Source organism: Epinephelus lanceolatus, chromosome 3, assembly GCF_041903045.1.
Source record: "Epinephelus lanceolatus isolate andai-2023 chromosome 3, ASM4190304v1, whole genome shotgun sequence".
Lineage (NCBI taxonomy): Eukaryota > Metazoa > Chordata > Actinopteri > Perciformes > Serranidae > Epinephelus > Epinephelus lanceolatus.
The window spans coordinates 8,976,354-9,000,667 of record NC_135736.1 but is presented as its reverse complement, the minus strand read 5'-3'; the positions used below and the strand labels follow the sequence as shown (position 1 = coordinate 9,000,667).

The window sequence follows — 24,314 nt, the reverse complement described above, 5'->3', positions numbered from 1 at the left end:
TCATAATAAAGAAAAAAAACTCATTTGCATTTATTTCAGTTTCCTATTTGATTTGGAGCTGGGATAAAAAATTCCGGATGCGATTGCATTTTCATGGACAGTAGACTGCGGCAAAGCTGGAAATGAAACGTCTTTGTTTGATCTGAAACTATTCTTTGCGCTCTAAATGCTCTGTAGATACATGAAGAGAAAATATGAGATGCCATCTCACAGAATATTGTTGGCCAAATAAAGATAACGGCAGCAATATTGCCATTGAAATGACCTCGCTTTGGCACCTTGCTTCCTTCCTATGCAGAATATCTGACAGGACAGTGAGCATCACGTCTGAATAGTCAGAGAGAAAAGTAAAAAAGGAGAGGGAAAGGGATTAATAGGGCTGTCTGAAGAAAAGAAGGGAGGACTTTTTTGAGGAAGGTCACAGGCCTTAAATCAACAGAATAGTTTTAATATTCCTAATCCTGGTGGCAGTGATACAGGAGGGGAGGGGGGGGGGGGGTGGGGGGGGGGGGGGGGCGGGGGGACAAGTGCATGAGATATGATGAGATTAGGGTTGAGGGAGGAGGAGAAAAAAGACGGGATGAGCTTCTGATGGCACAGCAGGTTTGGCCTCCCCTGGGAAACACAGGGGCATGCAAGGAGGGGGGATCACCACTCTGCAAAGGACAAAGGGAGGGAGAGTGTGTGTCTGTACTTATATTTGTGTGTGTGTGTGTGTGTGTGTGTGTGTGTGGCCTCTGCCCGCTGTGCTTCCTACAGTACCACCCACAATGACAGTCCCCCCTCATCGCTGCAGTCAATGTCACGGCTGCCAATCGAAACGACTGCGGGCCAATGAGAACCCATTCTCTCCCCATGTGAACCAATTAGGTCAAAGCAATGGCAAGGCAAGCTGTGTCACTATGAGATGCATAGTTAACAAATAATCCTGTTAATGTATCGCTGGATTCTTGGCTATACTGGAGAACTAATTTGGCCTGTTTGGTGTCGCAGCTTCTCGCGAGCGGACACACGAGGCACGACTGGATTCACCTCCTCAAGGAGAACGCCTTTTAATCCATATTTCTTCATGTTAACGGTAGTGTGTGTGTGTGTGTGTGTGTGTGTGTGTGTGTTTGAGAAAAAGGGTGTAATTCATTTATAAGACGCTCTGGTTGAATAAGAAAAAGCAATATTAATGAACAGACTTGTAACATGTCTGTCGCTTACTTGGCTTTTTTTTTAATAGATTTTGTGCCTTTTTTCACTCCTTGTAATGCCAGTGGGTTTTTTTAGCTCTGATCCAAGGCCGTATATCACGTATCATGGTCCAGCATGGATATTTCCCAGGAGTAAATTCCAGTCAGAGATCCACTGATAAAATTTGTAATAGAAGAATAATGAAAATATAAACTCAGTGGATGACAGGAAATCTAGAAAATTTTAATCCTGAAGCTAGAATAAAAGGGACGTCAGATGAGTATGAAGTAACAACAAGACTGAGAGTCTACAGCTATGTTAGCAGCGCTGTGATTCTGTACTTAGGTACAGAGGGGCACCGAACTAAATGCTAACATCAGCATGCTAACATGCTCACAAAGACAATTCTAATGAATGTAGTGTTAACCATGCTGACCATCTTAGCTTAGCATAAACCAGAGTATTCATCAAACTGAAACTCTGAGTTGAACATGGCACGAAATGAAAAGTCAGAGGATCACTAAAGTGATTACAGTTTACCCTGAGGGGGGCATGAATGTGTGTAACAACATTTCGTGGCAATCTGTCCCCCGATAGTTGAGCCTTTTTCACTTAAAATCACATGCCAACCATGTGGTAGCACTAGAGAAGAAGTCAGCAGATAATCAAAGTCATTAGGATACATTAACTGGAAATCATGAATGTCTGAACCAAATTTTGTGCCAGTCCATGTGTTGAGATATGTATTCACTGGATAGGTAAAATATCTGTCAATTTTTGGCGTTTCATCTCAGGGCAGGGCTCCTTCCTCACCCATCAGCTGGCGCACTGTGTGCTGCCACTGGCAGGAAGTTATATTAGTGATTATTATAAGCAATACTAGCAATTAAAACTGTACTCTCATTTATACATTTTCAGAATACCAGTAGCAGCAATGAGCGCTCCTCTACTGAGCATCACTCAGTGAACAAAGAGGGTGTCCTGCATCATTTTCGATTTAACATTTGTTTATTGACTTAACTGAAAGAGACCTTTCTTGGAACATATTTTGATTTTTGTTACTTTCCAGTCACTTGATGTTGTTTGTAGATTGCAAAGAGGATTCTCCATCAGATGATTTTTCAACATTATTTCTGTTACAAATTTTATGAGTGAATCTGACTGAGATGTCCATGATGAGTAAGGATAGGGTGCTGGATCAGGACCTGTTATTAGTGCTGTTAATGTTACTATAGGTATGTAAAATTATTATCCAAAATTTCTACTAAAATTACTGGCTGCTACTTGTTTGTGGAAGGCTTTATATAATCTACAACCCTGTGTTCGCATGGGCAGATAGGCAGAACTTTGTTTAAGGAGTTGCAGGGAGGGACGCTGAAACTTGTTTTAGTGATGCGTGGTCAGTCAGGGGGGAGTCGACATATAAAACTAAAGGCACTGTCCTTGTTTTCAGCTGGTGTGGTTCAGGTTCAATAATGCCTCAGAAAGATCAAGAGAGAAAGACAGAAATAAGGAAGGGCTCCTGCTGCGATGCACGCTGGCAGCACAGCAGGCGAGCCGTCATAAGAATCTGCTTTAGAGTTGTGTACACACAACTTTTAAGGTCTACAAATGTAAAAGGATCCACTCTATCACTAGTTCAAAACCAAGAAACAACAAAGATTTAGAAACTAACAGCTTTGTTCAGTGTTTATAGGTATATGTTTATATAGCTATATTTTATGTCTCACGCTGCAGATTTGGTGCCTTCAATCTGTTAGCTAGTAAAAACTACACAGTAGCAATGCAGCGCTACGGTCAGCCACACATACCCAAAACAAACAAAAGATATGTAAACACTTGCAGACGATGGCTAAAACAACACCACACACCTCTTAGTCTTTTTATCATAAAGAAAGCTTCATCACTAAAGTCTAATAATTCAAATGTGAATAATTGAAATTGCTATTGACATTGTGACTTCTCTTCTCGTTCACTGATTACTGTACAAGTCTTGTATGGACAGAAGTGAGACAGGAAGCTACGTACAGTTTTAGGAAGATATTGCCCTCTCACAAGATCGACACTGTGGGCCCTCAAACATTTGCGAGGGATAACACACTGATTTCAGATCAGCGCTGAAGGGCAAATCTGTCCTTCTCTGTCTGTACATGATGGGTAAGGCCTCGACCCTGGTGTCATACATTGTCACAGCGCAGAACTGATGTAGGAAACAAACAAAAATAAAACAGTTTCACTTGTTTTGTTTTTTTCCACGAAAGCAATGCTTTTATAGAAACAATTTCAGGATGTCAAACAGCACAAGGACAAGCACTCAAAAGGGGGAGGAGAAGAAGAAGAAGAAGAAGAAGAAGAAGAAGAAGAAGAAGAAGAAGAAGAAGAAGAAGAAGAAGAAGAGGAAGTACGTGATGGTTCTAAAAGGAAGTCAAAAAAGTAAAATGTCGCCTTTAAATGATGATTGAGTCTCTTTGTGCTTTTGTAGTTAGTCAGCCGATCCACTAGGGGGGGCCCATCTTTGGGGAGTTTAAAGAGAGAAATAGAAAGAGAGCGAGAGAGAGAGAAAGAGAGGGTGCCACCGCTTCCTGGCTCTTCTTATCAATATTCAGGAAGCAGATAGAAAATGGCGTCTTATTCAGTGGCACCTGTGTTAACTGAGGCAACAAACTATAAACAAGAAAATCGCAATTGGATCATATTTATAAACAAAGACTTCTTTTCATAATGAAAGTTTTTAAGATTTCATATTTCACTGCATCGTCATCATCATCATCACTATTCTAGCACAACAGCGTGACACATAAATCATTACAGGCATTCACTCTCATCACGGAGTGCAGCGCAGAAAAGCTTCTTAATATATTACTCTGTGTCTCCTCCCATTATAAATAGCTCTTGATCAGGACTAAATCTTTGCTGGGGAGGTAGGATAGCACCTTCCTGTACGATAACACTCCCTGGGGGGTTTGGTTTTGGTCTGATATGAACATGTGCACTGTTCATTTTACAGCAGAGGGCTCAGATTTTAGGCTGTGCTTTTACTGAAAGGCCTGTCCGTCAGTCAGTGGCGTTCAAACCACTTTGGATGCAAGTGTGGATGTTATGCCTCATTTTCACTGCATGGTTCAACTCCACTCAACTCAACTCACCTTTGGTATGAGGTGTTTCTCTCTATTTGTTTTTCCACTGCAGATAGTACCCCCTTAGTCCCTTGCAGCCAGATCTATCTCCACAGTGTTGTGTCAGCACTCGAGAAAGGGAAGCACACATTATTATTCTGCTATATCGGGAAAAGTGCCCTGGCTTGTTTGTATTTCTTTAAACCAATCATATCCATGATCCAGCTACCTTTCCCCTGCAAGATAGTGTTGGGGGAACTTGTTTTAATGGAACATTTATTGTGAGCTGAACACTGTCACACTGTTAAAATGGCTAATTCTTTGTAAAAGAAAACAAGCTGCAAGCTGTATGTGGCTCTACCAGAACATTATTACAACAACATCACAGAAGCTCCCGTTAGGTGGAACAGATAGTTCATTCATCACATTCACCACTGACGTATGCCGCTGCCAGGGTGAAAAGATGTGGCACAACAACTCAAACTTGCCGTGCCAGAACACTGATCAACATCGGACATGAGAGGGGTCCATGTCACTGGTTTGACAGCCCATTGGTTCGACATCCCATTAGTCCGACTGTCCGCGGTGCTGAACGGCTCGCGGCAGGCGTATGGTGCGCCGCAACCGGCTTGAGGCGGAGCAGGCTCACGACTGTTTTTGCCACTTTCTTTTTCATTTTAACCCACACCATGATCTTTTCCTGACCCTAACCAAGTGGTTTTTGTGCCTAAACCTAACCAGACCTTAACCACAGGGCATCATGATGATTTCGGAACAGACTTCGGAACAATGGGTTTAATATGGTCGAACCAATGGGCAGTTCCCCATGAGAGTCCTATAAGATGGAGTCTGGGCTTTTTCAAAGAGGAGTTAACAAGTAGTTTTATTTGTTATAGATCTTAACAACAAGTCATTGGAAGAACAAAGCCATACTGGATGATCCAATTCTTCATCAAAAAAATGCCAATTTCACCCTGTAGGGTACTACTTCAGAGGTTGTTGTTTAGCAGAGGGAATGCTGATCTAATTGGCTGGCCAATGGCAGGCTTATAGTCACAGCCTACATCCAGGGAGTCAGACTAGTACCCCCTCAGTGTAGGTGGCATTCTCAGTTGATTGCCATAGCACCACCACATGAATGTGCTGTGAGACCAAGCATAACGGGATGCTCACTGAATCCTTTCATTGACAATCAAAAAAAGGAACATCGACACTTTATGGCATAGTGTACAGCATAGTTTGGGGGCTGACATTTTTAAAAACTGAGTGAAGATCAGTGGTCTGCAGTGTTCAAACTCCACCATCTATTATCAGCTCAGCTAGCCTGGAACCTTGACTGAGGTGGTACCGAAAAAGGCACCAGGTACTATCCACAACTTTTGCTAATGGAAAAACTAAATTAAAAATGAGTCATGTTGAGTAGAGCCATGCCAAACCATTCAGTGGAAATTAAGCCTTAGATGTTCTGTGATACACTCTGGGATCTGACTACAACCATTGAAATTGAGTGTTTGCTAAAGCTCACCCTGCATGGCAAGCCTGTCAAGCTTTGGGTTTCTTAGCACTGTGAAGCAGTGTGCATGGGGCTATAGTAAGAATGATGGTTGACAGTTACAGATAGCGGAATCTTTTTCAAAACCAAATGCAAAAGAGCAAAGGTGTAATGGTTGATTAAACTATAGGCCAGATTTGTAGATATTCAGCAAAAAAGATGGTTGTTGGCAAAAAATTTGACTTCTGTCTGAAAGGATCCATTGTTTGAAAATCTCCTACAGTTTTTCTGGTAAATCTGCTACTAGTATCACTATAAGTGTCATGTGTGCCATGCAAAATCAGAAAGATTGACAGTCATAGCAATGGTGATTAATTGGGGCGGGACTTGGCAAACAGTCAATTGTGAAACTGAACACTCCCATTAAAAAATATGGTATCCCATTTATCAAGCATTGTGATCTCAGGGGAAATGTGTTGAATCTACAGTAAAGAGACTAGAGTGATGGTGATATGGGTGATTTTGGTCATTCAAAGTTATGAGAATTGGATTGTCTTTACTTCACCGTAGCATGGCATAGAAAATTGATTGATTGATGTTTGGGCGTAAAAAGACAGTTTGAAAAAGTGATTTTGCTCTAATCCTCTTAAATAATTTCGTCAAAGATATTCCCAACCTGAAAACACAACAGTCTATCCAGAAGATCACATCAGAGTTTCAGTCCCTGCTTCTTACTTAGTTTAGTGACTTCTTGGATTTGTAGATGATTAGTTAAAAATAAAATAAGGATACCAAGCCTTGATATATTATGGGAGGGTCCAATTCACTTGCTTGTGACCAGTCCTACACTGACACTGCCATGCCTGCGTCCTCACAGTAATGTAATACCCATACAGTCAGTTTGAGTTGCAGCCCAGCAGTGCGTTTGTTGGCTTAAGTGTCAGTCAAAGAAAACTCAAACTTCACTGACGTCAAAAATTTGAAATCTTCATCCTCATTGTCGTCCATGCGTAGGCAGGTTTGTACTGAGCAGTGCTGGTGCTATCCATTCCCTCGTCCCTCCCTCGTCTCCTTCTCCTCATCCTCCTCTTCTCTCAGTAGGAGGGGTCAGTGGCGGTCGTAGGCGGAGGCTGTTGCAGTGGCAGCAGGGCCCGCCCCCCGTGATGTTGCACTGTAGTAGTATGGTGACCCTGGGAAACAACACAGAAACAAATGTTTCATTCAAAGTCTTTTTAATTATTTTTTATGAGTCCAATTTACTATAGCTTGGGTCTTGTTTTTTTAGTATTGGCCTCATTAGTTATAATGTAACTGTATTCACCATCGCTACAACAAAGCCAACTATTTAACCAGATTATTTAAAGCTGCAATAATACAATTTTTGGCCACTTGAGGGCAGCGTAATAATAACACATGCTGACATATTATTGCTGTTTAAAGTTGATATGGCTGGGGAACATATTAGCAAACAGGTGCCAACTGCCTACAAATCCAATAGACACAAAGCAACATTAGCCACCTAATATTCACTCCTTTTTAGCTCTATTTTGGTCTCCACCAGCTCCTGAGGGAAATATTTGGCTCTTTGGCTGCTAAATGCTCCGCTATGATCACCTGCTAACCTTGCCTATTTTTGTTGGTGCTGGGCAGGCAGTGGTTTTTGATGAAAATAGTTGCCTGCTACATCTGAAAAGAAGGTGGTGAGAGTGAGACAAAATGGGAAAGTTGGACCCTAAAAAGCTAAATAATTAGCTAAAAGCTACTAATATGCTTCATAGAGCTGCACATACTTTCTCCTCTGAATACATTTGAATAATCTGGGAATTTGTTTAAGACTTGAAGGATTGTCTCTGTTTCTCATGTTTCTTTCCTTATTGAACTTCTCCCATTAACTTGGTGAGTTCAATTTTTATATTACTGAAAGGAATGATGGTTAAAATGACAAAAAATAAGACCCAGGATGTAATAAATCGGAATTATCCTCTTAACTACTTTGGGTTACTGAAATGCTGTGTTAATGTGGAATGAGCAGCTTCAATTTTCTGTTAAGATTATATTTTACTTTGAATGTGAGAAGTGAAAGGCAGGGATGAGATGACATGAACTGATGAAGCTAATGACAGAAAAAATTAGTCTCCTTGTCGTGTACAACCAATAAAATGAACTCTACTTTAAGACACACGTCTCTTCGTCTCCTACCTTCACTCTTTTTTTTCTCTTTCTCACACACACATACACACACACACTATCTAAGTGACAGTCTAAGCTGACACACTGAGTACAGCTCTACTACTACTGATCCCTTGAGTCTATTCTCTCCTCAGGGAAGAGGTCAATTCAATACTGTAACCCCAAAGATACACAGAAACCCACACTCACACCTTTATACACACTGAAAAAAAAACAGCCTCCACACACACACACACACACACACACACACACACCTGTCTCTGTCACTTCCATCAATCAGCCCAGCTGTGTGTTGACAGGTTATGTCTGTCCACAGTCCAGGTAATCTCAGGAGGCTCTTTGGGGAAGTGAGGCATTAAGCCAGCCTGACAAACTATTTAGTCTCAGTCAAGACTTCAGACGCCCTCTCTCCCCTTTTGCCTCTTTTTTTTCAAAACTCCTCTTTCTTTCATTTGTCACCTCTACTCTCATCCCTCCCTGCCTTTCCTCTGTATCTCTGCCTCCCTGTTCCCGCTGCCATCAATCTTAAACCTTTCAGTGCCTCCTAATGTGCATCTTGTCCTCATATTATGTGACCGCTCATCCGTTATCATACTAAAGTTCCCTCACAGTCACTTTTTCCTTTCTTCTCTATCTATCATAATTTCTCCTCATCATTACACCTCCTTCACCTGAATCATCACACATACTCTTTGCTTGTGTTTACTCTTCCATTTGCTTGCTTTCTTTCTCCACCTACCTTGCATCTGTCCTGCCTGGCTGGTGAAGAGACTGGAGGAGCAGCCGATTTCCGTCCCCAGGAGAGACCCATAATCCTGCTGAAACACTGGGGGACAGAGGGATGGAGGGAAGGAGGAGAGACGAGAGATGAGGAGAGGAAAGGGTGTGGGGGGGACACTACAGGTCAGTCCAGCACTGACCCTTTTCACCTATTGACCTTTACACCGTCACCCACTGACCGTTTCACCTTAAACGTGACCCATTAAATGACTCCCTATAGACAATGACTTTGACATTGACTGTTTTTGGCTTAGGGTAATTTTTTTCTCTTAAACATTAATGCAGAGATGTGAAGACAGCATTAAGTCTTTCTGTATAATATTGGCAATTATGGTTTTGGGAGGGCAAAATTGGTTTACTAATCTCTTTTTAGAATGAATGATAGATTTTGTCATTAGTTGGTAGGAGTGATGACCTGGTAGTGGTAGTTATGCACGGACAATAACTAAGACTAAAGTATATAAGTAATAAGTAATGTAATGAAAGGTGTTCTAGCTGGTGGAAAAATGATGGCACCAAATATGAAATATGGATATAGTCCTCTATCATGGGGCATGTAATTCTATATAAGGGTATTGATTTATACAGTGATATATTTTCTGGATTGGCTGAGAAATTATGGATGGACAAAATAACCAGGACTTTGTGTTTTTGTCTTATCCAGTAAATTAAACACCTGACAAATCAAGGTATTTTAACACTTTTGTGCAAAGATCATATAATAATTGAGGATATGTCGATCAATTTTTTTCAGTTCTGATACCTGCGCTTTGTGTATCAGCCAATACTGTGTGCCAATCCAGTACCAGCATATGAACAAGCTGTATGCTTCACTGTGTGGAAATTACAAGTATCATTCTTCCTTGTCACAATACCTGATCTGGGTATTAGAGTCAGTACCGGCCCAATATCATATCGGATATGTGCATCCCAGTCAAAAATGTAATGACACATAAAGCAGCACTGCTCACTGATTTGCAGCATTATCCACAATGGCCTCATACCCAGATATATCAGAGGAATAGGTAGTGTGTTACAACCAAGCAGCAACCTCCAGGGCTGAAAATGAAACCAACACAGAACTGCCAAAAACTGCAATTCTTTGAATGACCACTTGAGGGTGGCTCCAAGAGTGAGTCAATCCCCGTAGAGAACCATGTTAAAATATTAACAGCCTGGTACAAAAAATAATTCTGGTCTCTGGTACCTAATTTCCCTGTTCGTAATAATTGTTCGGAGGGCGAATTATTCTAGAACTCAACTGTTTGATTTTATTAAGGTTTATAGTTATGCATAATTAAGGGCGTGACCACTTTGAGCGACAGGTGGTTGTCATCCGTTGACAAGTACCTACCATGGTGACAATGTTTGTTAGGTAACATAACCATGGCATGACCACAGACTCACAGAGTGCAGGTGTCACTGTCACCATATCAGAGTGTTTTCAGTTCCTGAAAGTTAATTGTAACATTCAGGTCACTTAAATCAGCGTTTGGTTATAGTCAAAGACCCTCTAAGGAATTGGATGTTCAGTTTTTCAGGTAAGTACATTTTGTTTTGTTTTAAGCCTGTATTATGTTAGTGAATATTAGCATTAGCGGTAGTACTATCACAGTTAACCATAGCTGTAAATGTACCGCACTAACCAAGCTTCTGGCTCCAAAAATCCGAGATGGCGACAGCCAAAATGCCAAACTTGAGGCATCAAAACGTGACTCCACAAACCAACAGGTGACTTAAGTTGGTTACATACATTACTTTATACAGTCTATGAGTAAATCTGATATGGCAAAATCTCTGATGGTATATATTGTTGGATCACCCACTCTTAGTGCTAAGGTGGAAGAAATATTTTAAGCCACAATGCAACATTTAAAAAAAAAAAAAGGCATATTTTTCTATATTTCTGGTGGTGCTGGATTCTGCCGTCATACCTCTCTCTAGCTTGTCTGACAATGTGTTTTTGAGATTGTTGTCATGTCATGTTCCCTTTTGAGGTGAATTAGTTCATGGGCTTAGTTGATAACTTGTGGGTAACTGTATGAAAAAATGGAAAATACAATGTCCTTCACGATAACTGTATAACATGAAATCCCACAAAACCCAAAATGCAACACTGGTGATGTGCAGATAAATGCCTGTTAATCTGTTCCCTCCTCTTGCTCTCACTCTGTCTTCCCCTTTCTTCAAATCCATTCACACCCCAAATTGCCAGTCTTTTCAAACATCCTTTCACAGAACCATTAGTATGTCTATGATGTATTGTACTGTACGGTACAATACAGGCAGAAATGTAATGTAATGAAAAAAATGAACAGTGGAGCATGAAAGATACAGCATATTACAAGAGAGCATTAGTGAGGATGGAACTGGGATGTGAGGTAGAATGAAATGACATTCATTGATACAATTATTGATCCACTTCTGGTGAGCAGAACTGGGTGCAGAGATATGGGATGCACCTACCTAATAAGCTGGGGTTAGGAAATCTCCACGATTCGTTGTATGTGGAATACTGGGGATGGGAATAAGGACTTCCGGAAAAATCTCCCCCTGAAAGAAAACAAAGACCAAGAAACAGCATGTTTAGAAACAGCAAAGGGAAGAGAGGATGATTCTGTCTGTTTCCTCAGACTCAACTTCAACAACAGGGTCACAAACTGTGTTATGCTGTATAAATATTTGTATTCTTGAACAGAATGTTATTTATGTTGCACCTTGATCGCAGAGAAATGATTTCTGATGTATGGTAAAATAACAAGAAACTGGACTGATTGATTCTTTTATTTATTCTTTGAGAAGTAGGGTGCTAAACCTTTGTGTTTAACAGAGCCCTTGACTGTTTTTGAGCCACTGGCCTTTGTAAGAACAATCAAACTGTAGTTGAGTGCTAGCTGAACTTAAAGGTCCAGTGTGTAAGATTTAGGGGGATTTAGTGACATCTAGTGGTGAGGATTGAAGACCAGCTGTCACTTCTCCCAGTTAGATTTCCTTCACTGTTCATTGTTTAGGAGATTTTTACTGGGAGCTGAATTTCATCAGAGGTTTCTTCCTCTCCAAAACAAACAGACCTAGTGATTTACATCCATCACCTGCCAGTGTTTTCTTACCTATTTTCTTACATGACTTAATGTTTGCTTTTTTCTTGTTTTGATGGACCCAGTGATTTAAACCATTAAAAACAGTGAATAAAGCAGTTTCACGTTACAAATCAACGTTTCTGTGATGCTATTTGGCATGTCAGAGATGGGCCATTAGCTTAGCATCTGCTAATGTGTGCACATCTATTTCCTTTGATAACTTCAGGAGGTTTTTAGTGGGAGCCAAATTATCTGCAGAGGTGTCTTCCTCTCCAGAACAAACAGACCTGTTGCTTTGAACTGGTAAGAACACTAAATAAAACAGTTTCACGTTGAAAATAATCCGTTTTTGCAGATGCTCTCGCTGCAGAGGGGCTGCAAACTACAATGGCTGACGCAAAAACATGAACTGTCCTATCTAGAGTCAGATTTTGGTTGCCCGGGCTACTGTTAAAATATGTTAAAACAAATCCCCCTTAATCCTTCACACTGAGCCTTTAAATTTACATTCAAGTGTGATCATTACATCACTGATTATCCTACTTTTGTTTCACTGACTTACTAATGTGTAAATGAAGTTCATGATGCACTTGTGCTCATTGCAAACACTTATCAGGCAGGTAAGGTGATTATATGCCAAGTTATCCTGTTGTTTTACTGGAGTTCTCCAGCTAGAATATTTAGACTAGCTAAACCAGAGAGCAGCTCATAATTATAGTTAAAGCTTTTAATAAGGTGCAGCAATGTTTTGCTCTAAAATGTTAGTTTCTGCACCTAATTAGAAGCTTTGAGTACAAGTACATGCTCTTAGGAGCTTATCCCTCCAGACTACGACTGGAACACTCCAAAAACCCAATCATATTTGTGATGTGATTGTGCATGTAAAAGCAATGAGTTTTTGGTTTAAAAGACAAATGGCAGATTTGTGGTTTAGATCGGAGGACTTGTTCAGATTTCTTTTGCTTCCAGTAAAGCTTTAACCTGCCCTTCAACAGAATGGTTAGTTGAGAGTGACTGAACTGGAGATCTCAGTGAGACTGTAGTGGTCTTCGCATACAGTGGATGATAGCGTAGTTTTTCTCCCTCATTTACTACTTACTGTCTGGGGTCTACTCTTCCTCTTGTCTTCCCCTCCCACTCTTCCCTTCACCCCTTTCTCTTTATTTTTCTCTCTCGTCCTCTGGCCCGCCTGACTACAGCCCGCCCGTCACCCTTCACATCAAAACAACATTCTTCCCCATTTCTTCTCCTCTTTTTTTTTTTTTACATCTCTCCGCTGACTTGCTCCCTTTTTTTCCCCACTCTTTTGCTCTTTCTTTCTTTCTTTCTTTCTTTTCTCCTGAACCTTCACTCCTCCCGGGGGATCCCTCTCCCATAGCTGACAGTCACACACCCTGATGCCCCCTCCTTCCAAACCCCCCCCCCTCCTCTCTCCCTCTCGTTCTGTCGGTTCTGCCTCACTGCTCCTCTACACCCCCTCTGAGTGTCAGCCCCCCTGCTGCAGAGAGAGAGACAGAGAGAGAAGAAGAACAGCAGAAGAGAGTTGCTTGCTTAATGAAGGTATGATATTAGACAGAGCGGACAAAAAGGAGGATAATTTGCCTGAGAAGTGCCGAGATAAAACATGGCGAAGCTGGAGAAGCAAAGTTGGGAGATTATCTCCTCCACTCACTCCAGTCAGCTCGAGGATTCAGGCAGCTTCGAATATTCACTGAGAAGAATTTAGATGTCGAGACTATGTGTGTGTGTGTGTGTGTGTGTGTGTGTGTGTGTGTGTGTGTGTACAAACCAACAAGTTTTCTTTCTCGCGCTCCCCTTTGTGTGTGTGCTTATGTGTGTGTATGTTTAGCTGCGTCTGTCAGGTGGGGTCGGGATGCGGTCTCCATGGCATCCCCGGGTGCGAACATCCTCCCCTTGTCATCACCGTGGTGACGGCAACGTGTCAGGTTGTTTAGGAGGGGAGGGGGAGGAGGAGGGAAGGAGGGGAAAGGAGGCTCAGGGGTCTCCCTCGTGTAGCTCAGTGTCAAGGTCGCGCACACACACACACACACACACACACACACACTGTCAAAAACAAACACACACATGCGCACAAACAATGGCATGCCGGCACACACATAAACATACACCAAGCCAAACACACACACAAATATACTGTCAAACCTGAGGACAGGACGGGGTGAGTGCAGGGGGACAGGGCGACAGGGTTACCCATCTTTAGACGTGCTGTTCCTACATGTCCACTGAGAGTGTGTGTGTTTGTGTGTGTCAGCCTGCAAAGTGTGTGTGTCACAGACTGAATGATAGGGGATACACAGAGACAAGAACTTGTAAACAACATTGTTTTGACTTTGTTTCACTGCTGTTGTTGCTTTTGTGTTTCAGCCTTTATTTCTCTGCAGTGTACAATGACCACGACCACCACTGCACGACCGAGAGAGAGAGAGAGACACAGAGAGAAAGAGAGAGAGAGAGCAAGAATGGCGGTCCAGGATTGAAACACAAAAGCGGCGTAGAAGGCGGAGTGGAAGGGAATGAATGAATTAGTCGTGGGTCACTGGTGATTCTCATTAAAAACAAATTACTAATGTTGAGGAGGGACAGCTGTGCTACTGTGGCTGGTTTCTAATGATACACAGAGAGACACACGCACAAACACACACACACATATATATAGATGCACACAAACGCACACACATGCCACCCCCTGGGAGCACTGTCAGCCACAGTGTAGACAGACAAGAAGGAGGAAGTGGCAAAGCTAAGTACACCCCCTGCAGATGACACACACAAACACACACATCCAATGGGAATTCAAACAGATATGTACAGTTACAGATCTGCTGATATGATGGGTGACGAGAGATGACAGAATTAGTGTAAAAGAAAGCCAAGGACGATGGCACCTTTGGCACTGAGAAACAGGAACATTGAAACTGTCAGTGTGTGCGTGTGTGTACTTACCAGGTACCATGCCAGTGAGCGAGGGGGTGGAGTAGCTGCCCTGTCCAGTAGGAGGGACATGAGGAGGGTAGCCTGGCAGAGTGGTGCTGGCTAGGTCTCGACCTGTAACACACACACACACATACATATTCAATCATTAATACTTTTTTGCAATCAATATTTTCATCAGTGTTGATATTGTTATTGTCATTATATCTGTCCCTCCTAGCTCTTCTCTGTCTGTTTTCTCTGCATGCTAAATTGTTATCGTCCTATATGGAAGCTGCCCAGAACCAACTAATGTATGGCAACAGCTGACAATTATTTTCATCATCAGTTTATTTACTGACCCAAGTCCAAGATAATGTCTTGCTGCGTGCAAACAATGGTTTAACACCCAAAAAGATTTACATTATTTACCATAAAATGTAATAAACTAGATAGTATTCACATTTGTGAACCTCTTTTTTTGCCATTTTTCGCTTTTTATTCATTTTTTAAATTTAAAACGTATTTAACTAGGAGAATTTTAAAATCTCCTTTATGAGAGTGTCCTGGCCAGACAAGATGCAGCACATTTAAATAAAGTTTCAGACAAACAACATATAAAAGTTGCAGACAATGAAAAATAAAATTCCAAAATCACAGCATACCAAAAAATCAGGTCAACATCTCCTTAGTAACATAGAGGCACATGATCAGTAAAAGTATCTAAAACCTGATGTATCTTTATCCAACTCTTTAAATCTATTTCTGCTTTGACATGATAATGTCATGTAAGTGTTGCTGTTGCTGCTGTTGGTCTTCAGTCCATCGGCTAATCAATTAATAGCCTAATTGTTGCAGCACCAGATGGAAGTTTAACATAATTGTGTTTGCTGAATTATGATTCTTTTTTTCACCATACTGTTTCAAATTTTACATATGACCCTTTGTATTCGTAACATTTGTATAACAAAGGAACCATCAACAGGTTTTAACATTAGTGTATCACTGTCAAATTAAGTTGATGTACAGCCTAGTTCGGTCTAACTGCCATAAATATGGAGATCATAGTGACCATGGAGACTTAAAAACTCTGAATGATGCTCTAAAACTGGTTAACAAAGACAAATCACACTCAGTAATGGACTTTTAAAGGAGAACATGTTCAAAACGAACTTAAATGTAATAGATTTGTGATTGTGCTGATTTTAGTAAAAGAAAAGCTACTTAACTAGCCTTTATCAGAGCCAACATTCAGACATCATAGCAGGAAAAGCACTGGTGTAATTAACAACATTAATGGTGGTTCTGTTCCATTGAAGTGTCCCAGAAAGCAAGCTTTGACATCTGAATAGACTGCAGATATAATTCATGTGAACAGTTACACCTGTTATATTATGAAGACAACCAAATTACCCAAAAAATGTTATTATACATTTCTGCCAACCACAGATATACTGCAGTTGTCCGTTATTATGCATCAGAATCTTTACGTTTCAACATTGCTGTGGTTAATGTGTGATTAAGGCACAAAAATCATTTGGTTATAGTTCGGGAAAAAATCATGTTTGATCTTAAAATACCCCATTTGGGGTGCACTATCCCTGGAGGAACAGCAGCAATGTCTTGGCAGAAAACATCCGATTTTCTTGCCTAAGAAGCCACTGGAAACACAATGACTCCCTATAAAGACCACCCATTTTTTGGGGCATCGGTGGCTTAGTGGATAGAGCATGCACCCCATGTACAAAGGCTTTGTCGTTGCTGCAATTACCTGGGTTCAATTCCAGCCTGCAGCCCTCTGTTGCACATTCCCTCTCTCCCTCTCCCCCTTTCACAATATACTGTCCTATCTATTAAAGGCAAAATTAAAACAACCAATTTTGGTGTTTGTTGGTCTCAAATAGTGGTCTGCAGCTTGGCAGATGTCTCACCTAGGTGTCACGCCATCAACCATCCCCTCAACCTCCAGATGACAAAGACAACTCATATATATTATTTTACTTTATAAACATTGATATGATACGTATGAAACATAAATGTAATGTATTCATGGTTTGCAGGAACGTATAATGCCAATATTTTCTTGTGGTGACTAGGTTGATATTAAGTACTCAAAATAAAGGTATAATAACATTATACTGTTGCCTGAAATATCACCTTAACCTCCACACCTCCTGCAGGATCTGTACTGAAATATTCATGCAGGAGCACATTTAGGATGTCTTTCTTTCTTTTGTTTCTTTCCTCCTTGTTTTCCATCCGCTGACATCTATTAATTTACCAACTCCCCCTTCTCTCGTTACCACCATCTCCCCCCTCCTTCCTCTGTCTGTCACTTGGTGGATAGGATATATAACTGCATTAGACTACATGACAGTGTGTCGGCCCAAATCATTTCTCTATGTTTGCACGCAGTAGACATTGGGAGTGCGTGGAGAGGGAGCCCTCCATTCATCATCATCACACATACACACACACACATGCATCGACACCCTCCTCCTACCCCCCCTGCACACACACATTTATCATCATCATAAACAGCTCAGATGCTAACACCATCAATCCCATTCACTTCCCCTCCACTTAACCACCACTAACTAACTGAGAGGAGGAGCAGGAGGAGGAAGAGATGGGAAATAGAGAGGAGATCATAAAAGACAGGGAGAAGGGAAAGATGGGGAGAGACAAAACAGAGACAGCAGGGAGGACAAAGAGGAAGAGTGGTACAGTGGTGGAGTCAATGCATTTAGTTACTTTCTATTACAGGGGAATAGAAGTAGACCTAGAAATTGGCTGTGCTTATGTATCAGCCAATATTAGTTTATGACAAATATATCGACACTGGCATACATATTAGCAGAAAACTGAAGAAAAACTGTAGTAATTAAGATAATTAAGAAACAGAATTGCCTATGCATTTATTTTTCAGTTTTAAAATTTCCTATTCAGAGTAAATCTTGATCCCAGGTCAGCCATGCTAGCAGCTCTGTGGGACTACAGAGTGGTGCAGGAATGAGTCCTAAAATCTGGAAATGAGTGAGCATTTTTTCACTCCTGATTCCCTCGTCTCGAGGTCAATGTTTTTTTGGATGTTTGTTTGTTTGTTTGTTTTAATGGGGTTTGATTAGATGCCTGAAATAAGGTTTGTGGTTAACAAGAGCTTAAGAGACTTCCACATTTTGTACAACCTAAAACAAGGCAGTAAAGACCCCACTCGTGAATTTTTGGCACCTGTAAGTGTCTACAAAAATGGCGAGTACTAACCAGTAGCTCAATGAGATCCACAGAATTTCATCATGCCAACCATGACTTTACAGCCTCACTGTGGTAAGGAAGTCACGCTTAAAGCCTAACGTTAGCTTTTTACTTCTGGTGTTTGCAATCTCACTTTAAAAAAATCATAAAAGAGGTGTTAATTTGTGAAGATTATCTTGCTGTATCATAAACTTTTAGACGCACATTTGTTTCCCTGATGTACTCTATAGCAACATTAGTGCTTTACACTAAATGCTAATGTCAGCATGCTCACAACGATAATGCTAAAAACGCTAATGTGAAGCAGGTACAATATTTACCATGTTTACAATCTTAGTGTAAGGTGGTAGCCTGCTACTATTTGCAAATTTGCACTTAACACAAGCTGAGGCTGATAGGACTGTCATTAGTTTTGCAGGTATTAACACAAGTATTAAGTGACGATGGTAGAAGATAAAGAGTCATCAACAAGTCATCATAAAAGGAAATAACCATTCAAATGTGGTCAAGAGATATACTCAAAACCAGAAATATTAACCTCATGGTGGCACTAGAGGAAAGTTCAGAGGATCACAAGTCACAAGGATACATCCTCAGGGGACCATGGATGTCCTTACAAAATTGAGATGTAGAAAAGCAAAGTCACTCCCCTTCTGGTGGACCACCATGGGACCTTATTTCGGAAAAAATATGTACAGTAGTTTCTAGTGAGAGCTTCTTGATCTGATGAATTATGTTATTAATTACACATACAATGTCTTTTTAATTTGAATCATAGCTAAGTTGCCTAGCTAGCTAGCTGGTATCAGTGACGTATATGTACTTAACTAAGCAGTTTCACACAAAACTAAATGATACTATGACAGATCCTTGACACACTGTGACTTTCTTGACTTGCAAAATTAAATTGACAAACATATTTGTAATTTATGACACAATTCAAATGGGATCAAAAGATTACTTTTCTCTCACCATTGAGAGACATATCTTTTTCTGGACTAAGGGGCCCATGGGGACACTGGAAGGAGAGAGACTACATCTCTCTATTGCAGTCTGGACTAAAGTAGTGGAACAACAAACCAACATTGCCGTCTTATGAGCCATTTCTATTGCATAGCTAAAAATCACAATTACGGGATCCCCGTCAAAAATGTTTGTTTATGTTATGTTTTTAAAAAATGACATGGCAGATTCATTGTGTCAGTTTTTTTAAATTCTGAAATATCAATTTTGGTCAACCTCAGGCTTTACTGGAAAATAATAAAAATCAAGGAGCACAGAAACGGAAGTAGGAATGAAAATAATAAGAGGAAGAGAAGTAAGCAAAGAAAACATGTTGTTACTAATCAACCGAGACTTCGACATCTCATCTGCTCATATTTCTGTCCTCTTCACTTAATATTTGCCTCCTCACCTCCCTCCCTACTTGTGTTTCCCTCTCACAAATCCCCCTCTCTACTCCAGCCTCCTCTGTCCCTCTCCACCTCCTCTCTCCTGTCTCAGTGTAGTAAAGTTTTTCTCGGTGTTTGACGCGACAGCGAGGCATTAGTGCAGACGGGCTACTCATCCGCTCAGGGTCAGTGCACAGGGCAAGGAGGAGAGGGAGGAGAGGGTGGAAGAGAGGAGAGATGGACTCTCTACAGCCCAACTTAGAGGGGGCAGACAGGGCCAGATCCTCTGAGGTGTGTGTGTGTGTGTGTGTGTGTGTGTGTGTGTGTGTGTTTGTGTTTCTTTGTCTGTGCACGCACTGTATTTGTGCATATGCATGCCAGTTGTGTTGATGTATCTGTTCTCCACAGCTTTGCCGTAGAGGTCAACGAACAAGTACAAGTCTCCTCCGTGCTCACTTGCAGCTACATGAACACAAATCCTCTGCCTCCCTTACTCTTTTCCTGTCTCCCTATCTGACTCTTCCACATCAAACAGCCATCAGAGCAACATATGTCAAACCTGGAGGGAATCGAGTGTGTACAGTGTGTCCCTTTGCACTCAAGTAGACTAGGTGGAGTTCAGGGTAAAATGCCCTACAGATTTGGAAAGGCCTCAGAAAGGAAGATTGAATGTGTAAATGTTGCTCTACAGTGTGTGTCCAGAGTATCAACACGTCAAGGGTGCAATAACATTGCGTCAAACACACAGACGTCTGATCCCCTAGAGGGAGCTCTATTCTGAGGGAAGAGACAGGCAAGGAAATGCATGCATAATATTAAGAAGGTGTGCGTGTATGTGTGTGTGTGTGTGTGTGTGTGTGTGTGTGAATATGAATGTGTGTGTTTGCATGCATAAGCAGAAATGGAAATTTTATCTCTCTCTCTTTTTCTCTGTCTCTCTGTCTCTCTCTCGACTTGAGCAGGTAATATTCCTCAGTGGTTTAAAAGGGCAAAAAAAGAGCCCATTCCCAGATATCCCAAATTCCCAGCTCTATGATTCCCCTCATTATAGATGGGAACGTCGAAGCCTTGTCCAAGTGCTCCCTGGTCTGCTCTTAATTAACTACTGGCTTTCCCAGTGCCCCTAAATGGAGGCACAGGAAGAGACGGGGCTCTCACTTTTCTCCTCTTTCCTTCCACCTCTTTTCCTCCTTTCCTCTGGGTTTCTCACCCCTCCTGAGATCCACAGCACTGATCTCTTTAAACAGGTTCAATCACTTAGAGTCCATGTAGCTGCTGAGGTAGACTTGAAAGGCATTTGGCTTCGTGTGTTTGGAATGTGAATCACTGTATTTTTTTATGTAACACTAAAGCCAGCCCTGCACACTGTAGGCTTGATTTTTCAGTTGATTTATGAGTAATTTCTCTTGCATGTAGTGATATGGAAGTAGTTGTCATTACACAGCCAGAGTGACAAACTTTATATATATAGAATATATCTGCATCTGCAAACCACAGACACGTTACATCTCTATGTTATTGTGTAACGCAGTGGTTCCCAACCTTTTTCCTTAAAGGATCCTTTTTTCTATCATTGAGTGACAACCCCTGACTTAAAAAACATATTTTATGGATGCTTCATATTTCATTCAATGCATAACAATAACAGTATAGAACAACTAATAAACTGTACAACTAATCCAAACAGTGAAAGCAATAACTGCAGGAAGTTTGCAAAATGAACGATTTGGATGAATTTTGATCAGATTATTTGGTTTGAATGTTGAATCAGAGATGAGTTTCCTGATATTTTTAGCAAATTCTTACACAGTGCTCTGTCTGAAGTATGTATTTTATTTGTATTTTTTAACAATCATACAGTCCTTTATTGACAAACTCTGTGTTTTCTTCACTCTGGCACTTAGCCATTGTTTAATTAGCTCTTTGGTTCTTACAGGACGAGGCTGTCTAGCAGCGAGTGAAGGCTCTGTGAATATAGGTTGTGTTGAAGTCTTCATTGGACTCTTAGGCTGTGAGATTTTTTTAAGCGTATATCTCAAATTATAATGTAACTTCAAAGATAACACTTTCATTTAGTTTTCTTCACAGAAAGGCATGAAATGCTAAGATATCAGGACCCCCAGGTTGGGAACCAGTGATGTAGTGGATATGTTAAAACTTTATGTTTCAACAACACAGAGGTTAACATGTGGTTAGGTTTAGGCAATAAAACCATTTGATTATCAAAAGTAATGTATTGGCTTAAAATACGAAGTTTTGGGGACACAATCCCTGCTGGAACAACCACATTGTCTGTTAAAAAAAAGACAAAAACTAATTTTCGTGGCACTATCCCTGCTGGAAAAACAGCAGCAAGTCACTAAAAACACCCATGTTTAGTGTGTGAATACTCGTCAAAAAACAAAACAAAACAGCAATGACTCGTTAAATCAGAACCAGTTTTGTTGTTTTTTGGTCTCTCGGTCTGTAGCTTAGCAGGCGTCTTGCCTAGATGGCACGCCACCCAACGTCCCCTCCACCTCCCAGTGATAAAGTCAGCTCATATACCAGCTACTTTAGAAACATTGATGTGATACATATGAAATGTATAAATGATTGTTATTTGTGGTTTGCAGAAATGTAATCATTAATTTGCAAAATTTTTGGGCCTCTTACCATAGATCGAACTATGACTATGCCCCGCAGATGAAACACAAAATGCACCCTAGAACTGTTAAATTGGATTGAATACAAAGCAGTGTATACACATTCAGATTCATTACCAAAAAGGCAAAAACAATAAAAAGAAAAAGCTGCATGTACACTGAATAGCTTCCAAAAAAATTTAGTTCAGCTACATCAGGTTACCTGATGATGTCGAAACAGTGTAAATCGAATTAGTGTGTGTACATCTTTTTAGTCAGGGAACAAAAACTCACATTCACAGCAGCAGTGCAGTTATTAGCTGGATGTCTTTCTTACCTGGAACGAGTGAATAGGACTGTGGACCTGACACGCTGGCTCCTAACTCCGCCCCTGTACCAGGATTGGCCAAACTGTTCTTCATCTCGTCCAGCCCACCAGCTAGCGAGGCCATGGCCGAATAATCTGACGTCTGAGCAGAGACAGGAAGTGGAGAGAGAAAAGAGCAGAACAGAAAGAACAAATCATGACGTTTTCTGATACAACGTGAATATACTATAGTGCTGGATGTTGCTCACAGCTGTGATCAATCTGTTTGTTCTATCCTGCTACATTTCCAACATCCTGCCCCTTCCTCATAGCAAAGAAGCTTTAGTATGAACACACACGCACACACACACACACACACACACACGTACGCATGTACGCACGCACGCACACACAAACACACAAACACACAAACACACCTACAGTTGAGAGTTTATTGATCTGTTTACAAAGACAGGGATTTACTGTACAACCAAGTCCAACAGTCTATAACCACAGGATCATCTCGCTCTTCCTCTTCATCTCTCTCTCTCTCTTTCTCTCTCTAACGCACACACACACACAATACACATCTTACACACACACAGTGGCATCACATAGACCATGGCTAACACAAAGCCTCTTGTCTCCCCAGATACCAACAACAATAAGAACTGTGATCATCTCAACACACGTACCTACAGTCTCTCTCAGTGCACTTAACACACACACACACATTCTACAGGAGCTAAAAACATATAGAGAAAAGGAGACTGAGGTGACAAAGCAATATCTTATTGTTGTCTAGGTGTACGGTTTTTCTCTGTTAAAAAGGTTAAAAAGTATCAGCAAGAAAGAGGTCACAATATTACAGTAACATACATGTGAGAATGATTTTTGAGTGAGTATTTTGTTAATATTTACAGTATGTTTGGTTTATTTTACCTTATGATTATCATTTTGGTTTGTCATCTGGAGAATGATATTATTTGTGATTAAAATAACAACCTAAAAGAAGTTCATTGTTTATTTCCTTACCCCAGATACCAAATCAAACGTCTTCTAATTTTACATGTGCCTACTCGTGTGCCACAAATTTGAAAATATGAAAAAAAAAAAGGCTGAAGATTTTACAGTCTGTTTATGCAACATAAATGTATAATATGTATTCACTACAATATCAGTCATGACTTTTGGATTAACAGAGACTGTGCAGACTGAATTTGAAGTGGCCTCTATAACAACTGGACAAAGAATTCTCTCACACACTCTCTAAATGCAGACAGATAGATGGATAATAGAAACTGTCTATTCACCTGTGTCTGACCCTAACACCAAGCCATGAACCATCCATCCTCATCTCTCTGCCAGATCTGTGCGTGTGTGTGTGATGATTTAGAGTGATTGTACTGACACTGTTGACCAACTCTATATAGATTAACAACAGATTTTCGGGGCTGCTACGCTTATGAAGCGACCTGCTTGCTGACTGTAGGCTATGTATATTTATGTGGTCTTCCACACTTGTATATCTGTGTATACAGAACAACAGAAGAAAGCAGTCAAATGCAAAGACTTAATCCTCTCAATTTGCGCACAGATGTAGTTACAAAGAGGCAAAAGTAAGGCTGAAAACTAGTTGGGAATGGGAACAAGCTTGGCAAACTAGCATCAGCTATAAAAACTATGACGCTTGCATCGGATAGCTGTTTTCAGTTTGTCTATGCTGTATCTGTCCATATCAAATAAACCATGATTAATAAAATAAAGTAAGCCACAGCTAAACAGCTGCTAATGTAAAACAAAAGTGGGATGTTCACACCAGAGGTGCAAATTGTAAATCACTTAGTCCATTCCAGTTGTTTTTTCCAGTTTAGATTAAAGGTTTGTAGACAGTGACAACATAGTCAGTTTACTTTTCTTTAAGTTAAGTCATTACAAAATAAATGTAGTGTACTTCTGAAATGCTACA

General features: G+C 40.7%; 1 protein-coding gene across 4 annotated transcripts in view; it reads right to left on the bottom strand.

Annotated features, from left to right (window-relative positions):
- Positions 1 to 506: 506 nt before the first annotated feature.
- The window catches only part of pax5 (paired box 5), a 68,659-nt gene continuing 44,851 nt past the window's right edge, over positions 507 to 24,314 (bottom strand). For all 4 annotated transcript variants that reach the window (XM_078164445.1, XM_078164457.1, XM_078164447.1 and 1 more), the window contains exons 7-11: positions 22,376 to 22,508; positions 14,802 to 14,903; positions 11,224 to 11,310; positions 8,717 to 8,803; positions 507 to 6,977 (exon numbers count right to left, since the gene is read on the bottom strand). In XM_078164445.1, the coding sequence (XP_078020571.1) occupies positions 6,895 to 6,977; positions 8,717 to 8,803; positions 11,224 to 11,310; positions 14,802 to 14,903; positions 22,376 to 22,508 (492 nt within the window). In that variant the 3' untranslated portion in view covers positions 507 to 6,894. The remainder of the gene's footprint in view (positions 6,978 to 8,716; positions 8,804 to 11,223; positions 11,311 to 14,801; positions 14,904 to 22,375; positions 22,509 to 24,314) is intronic.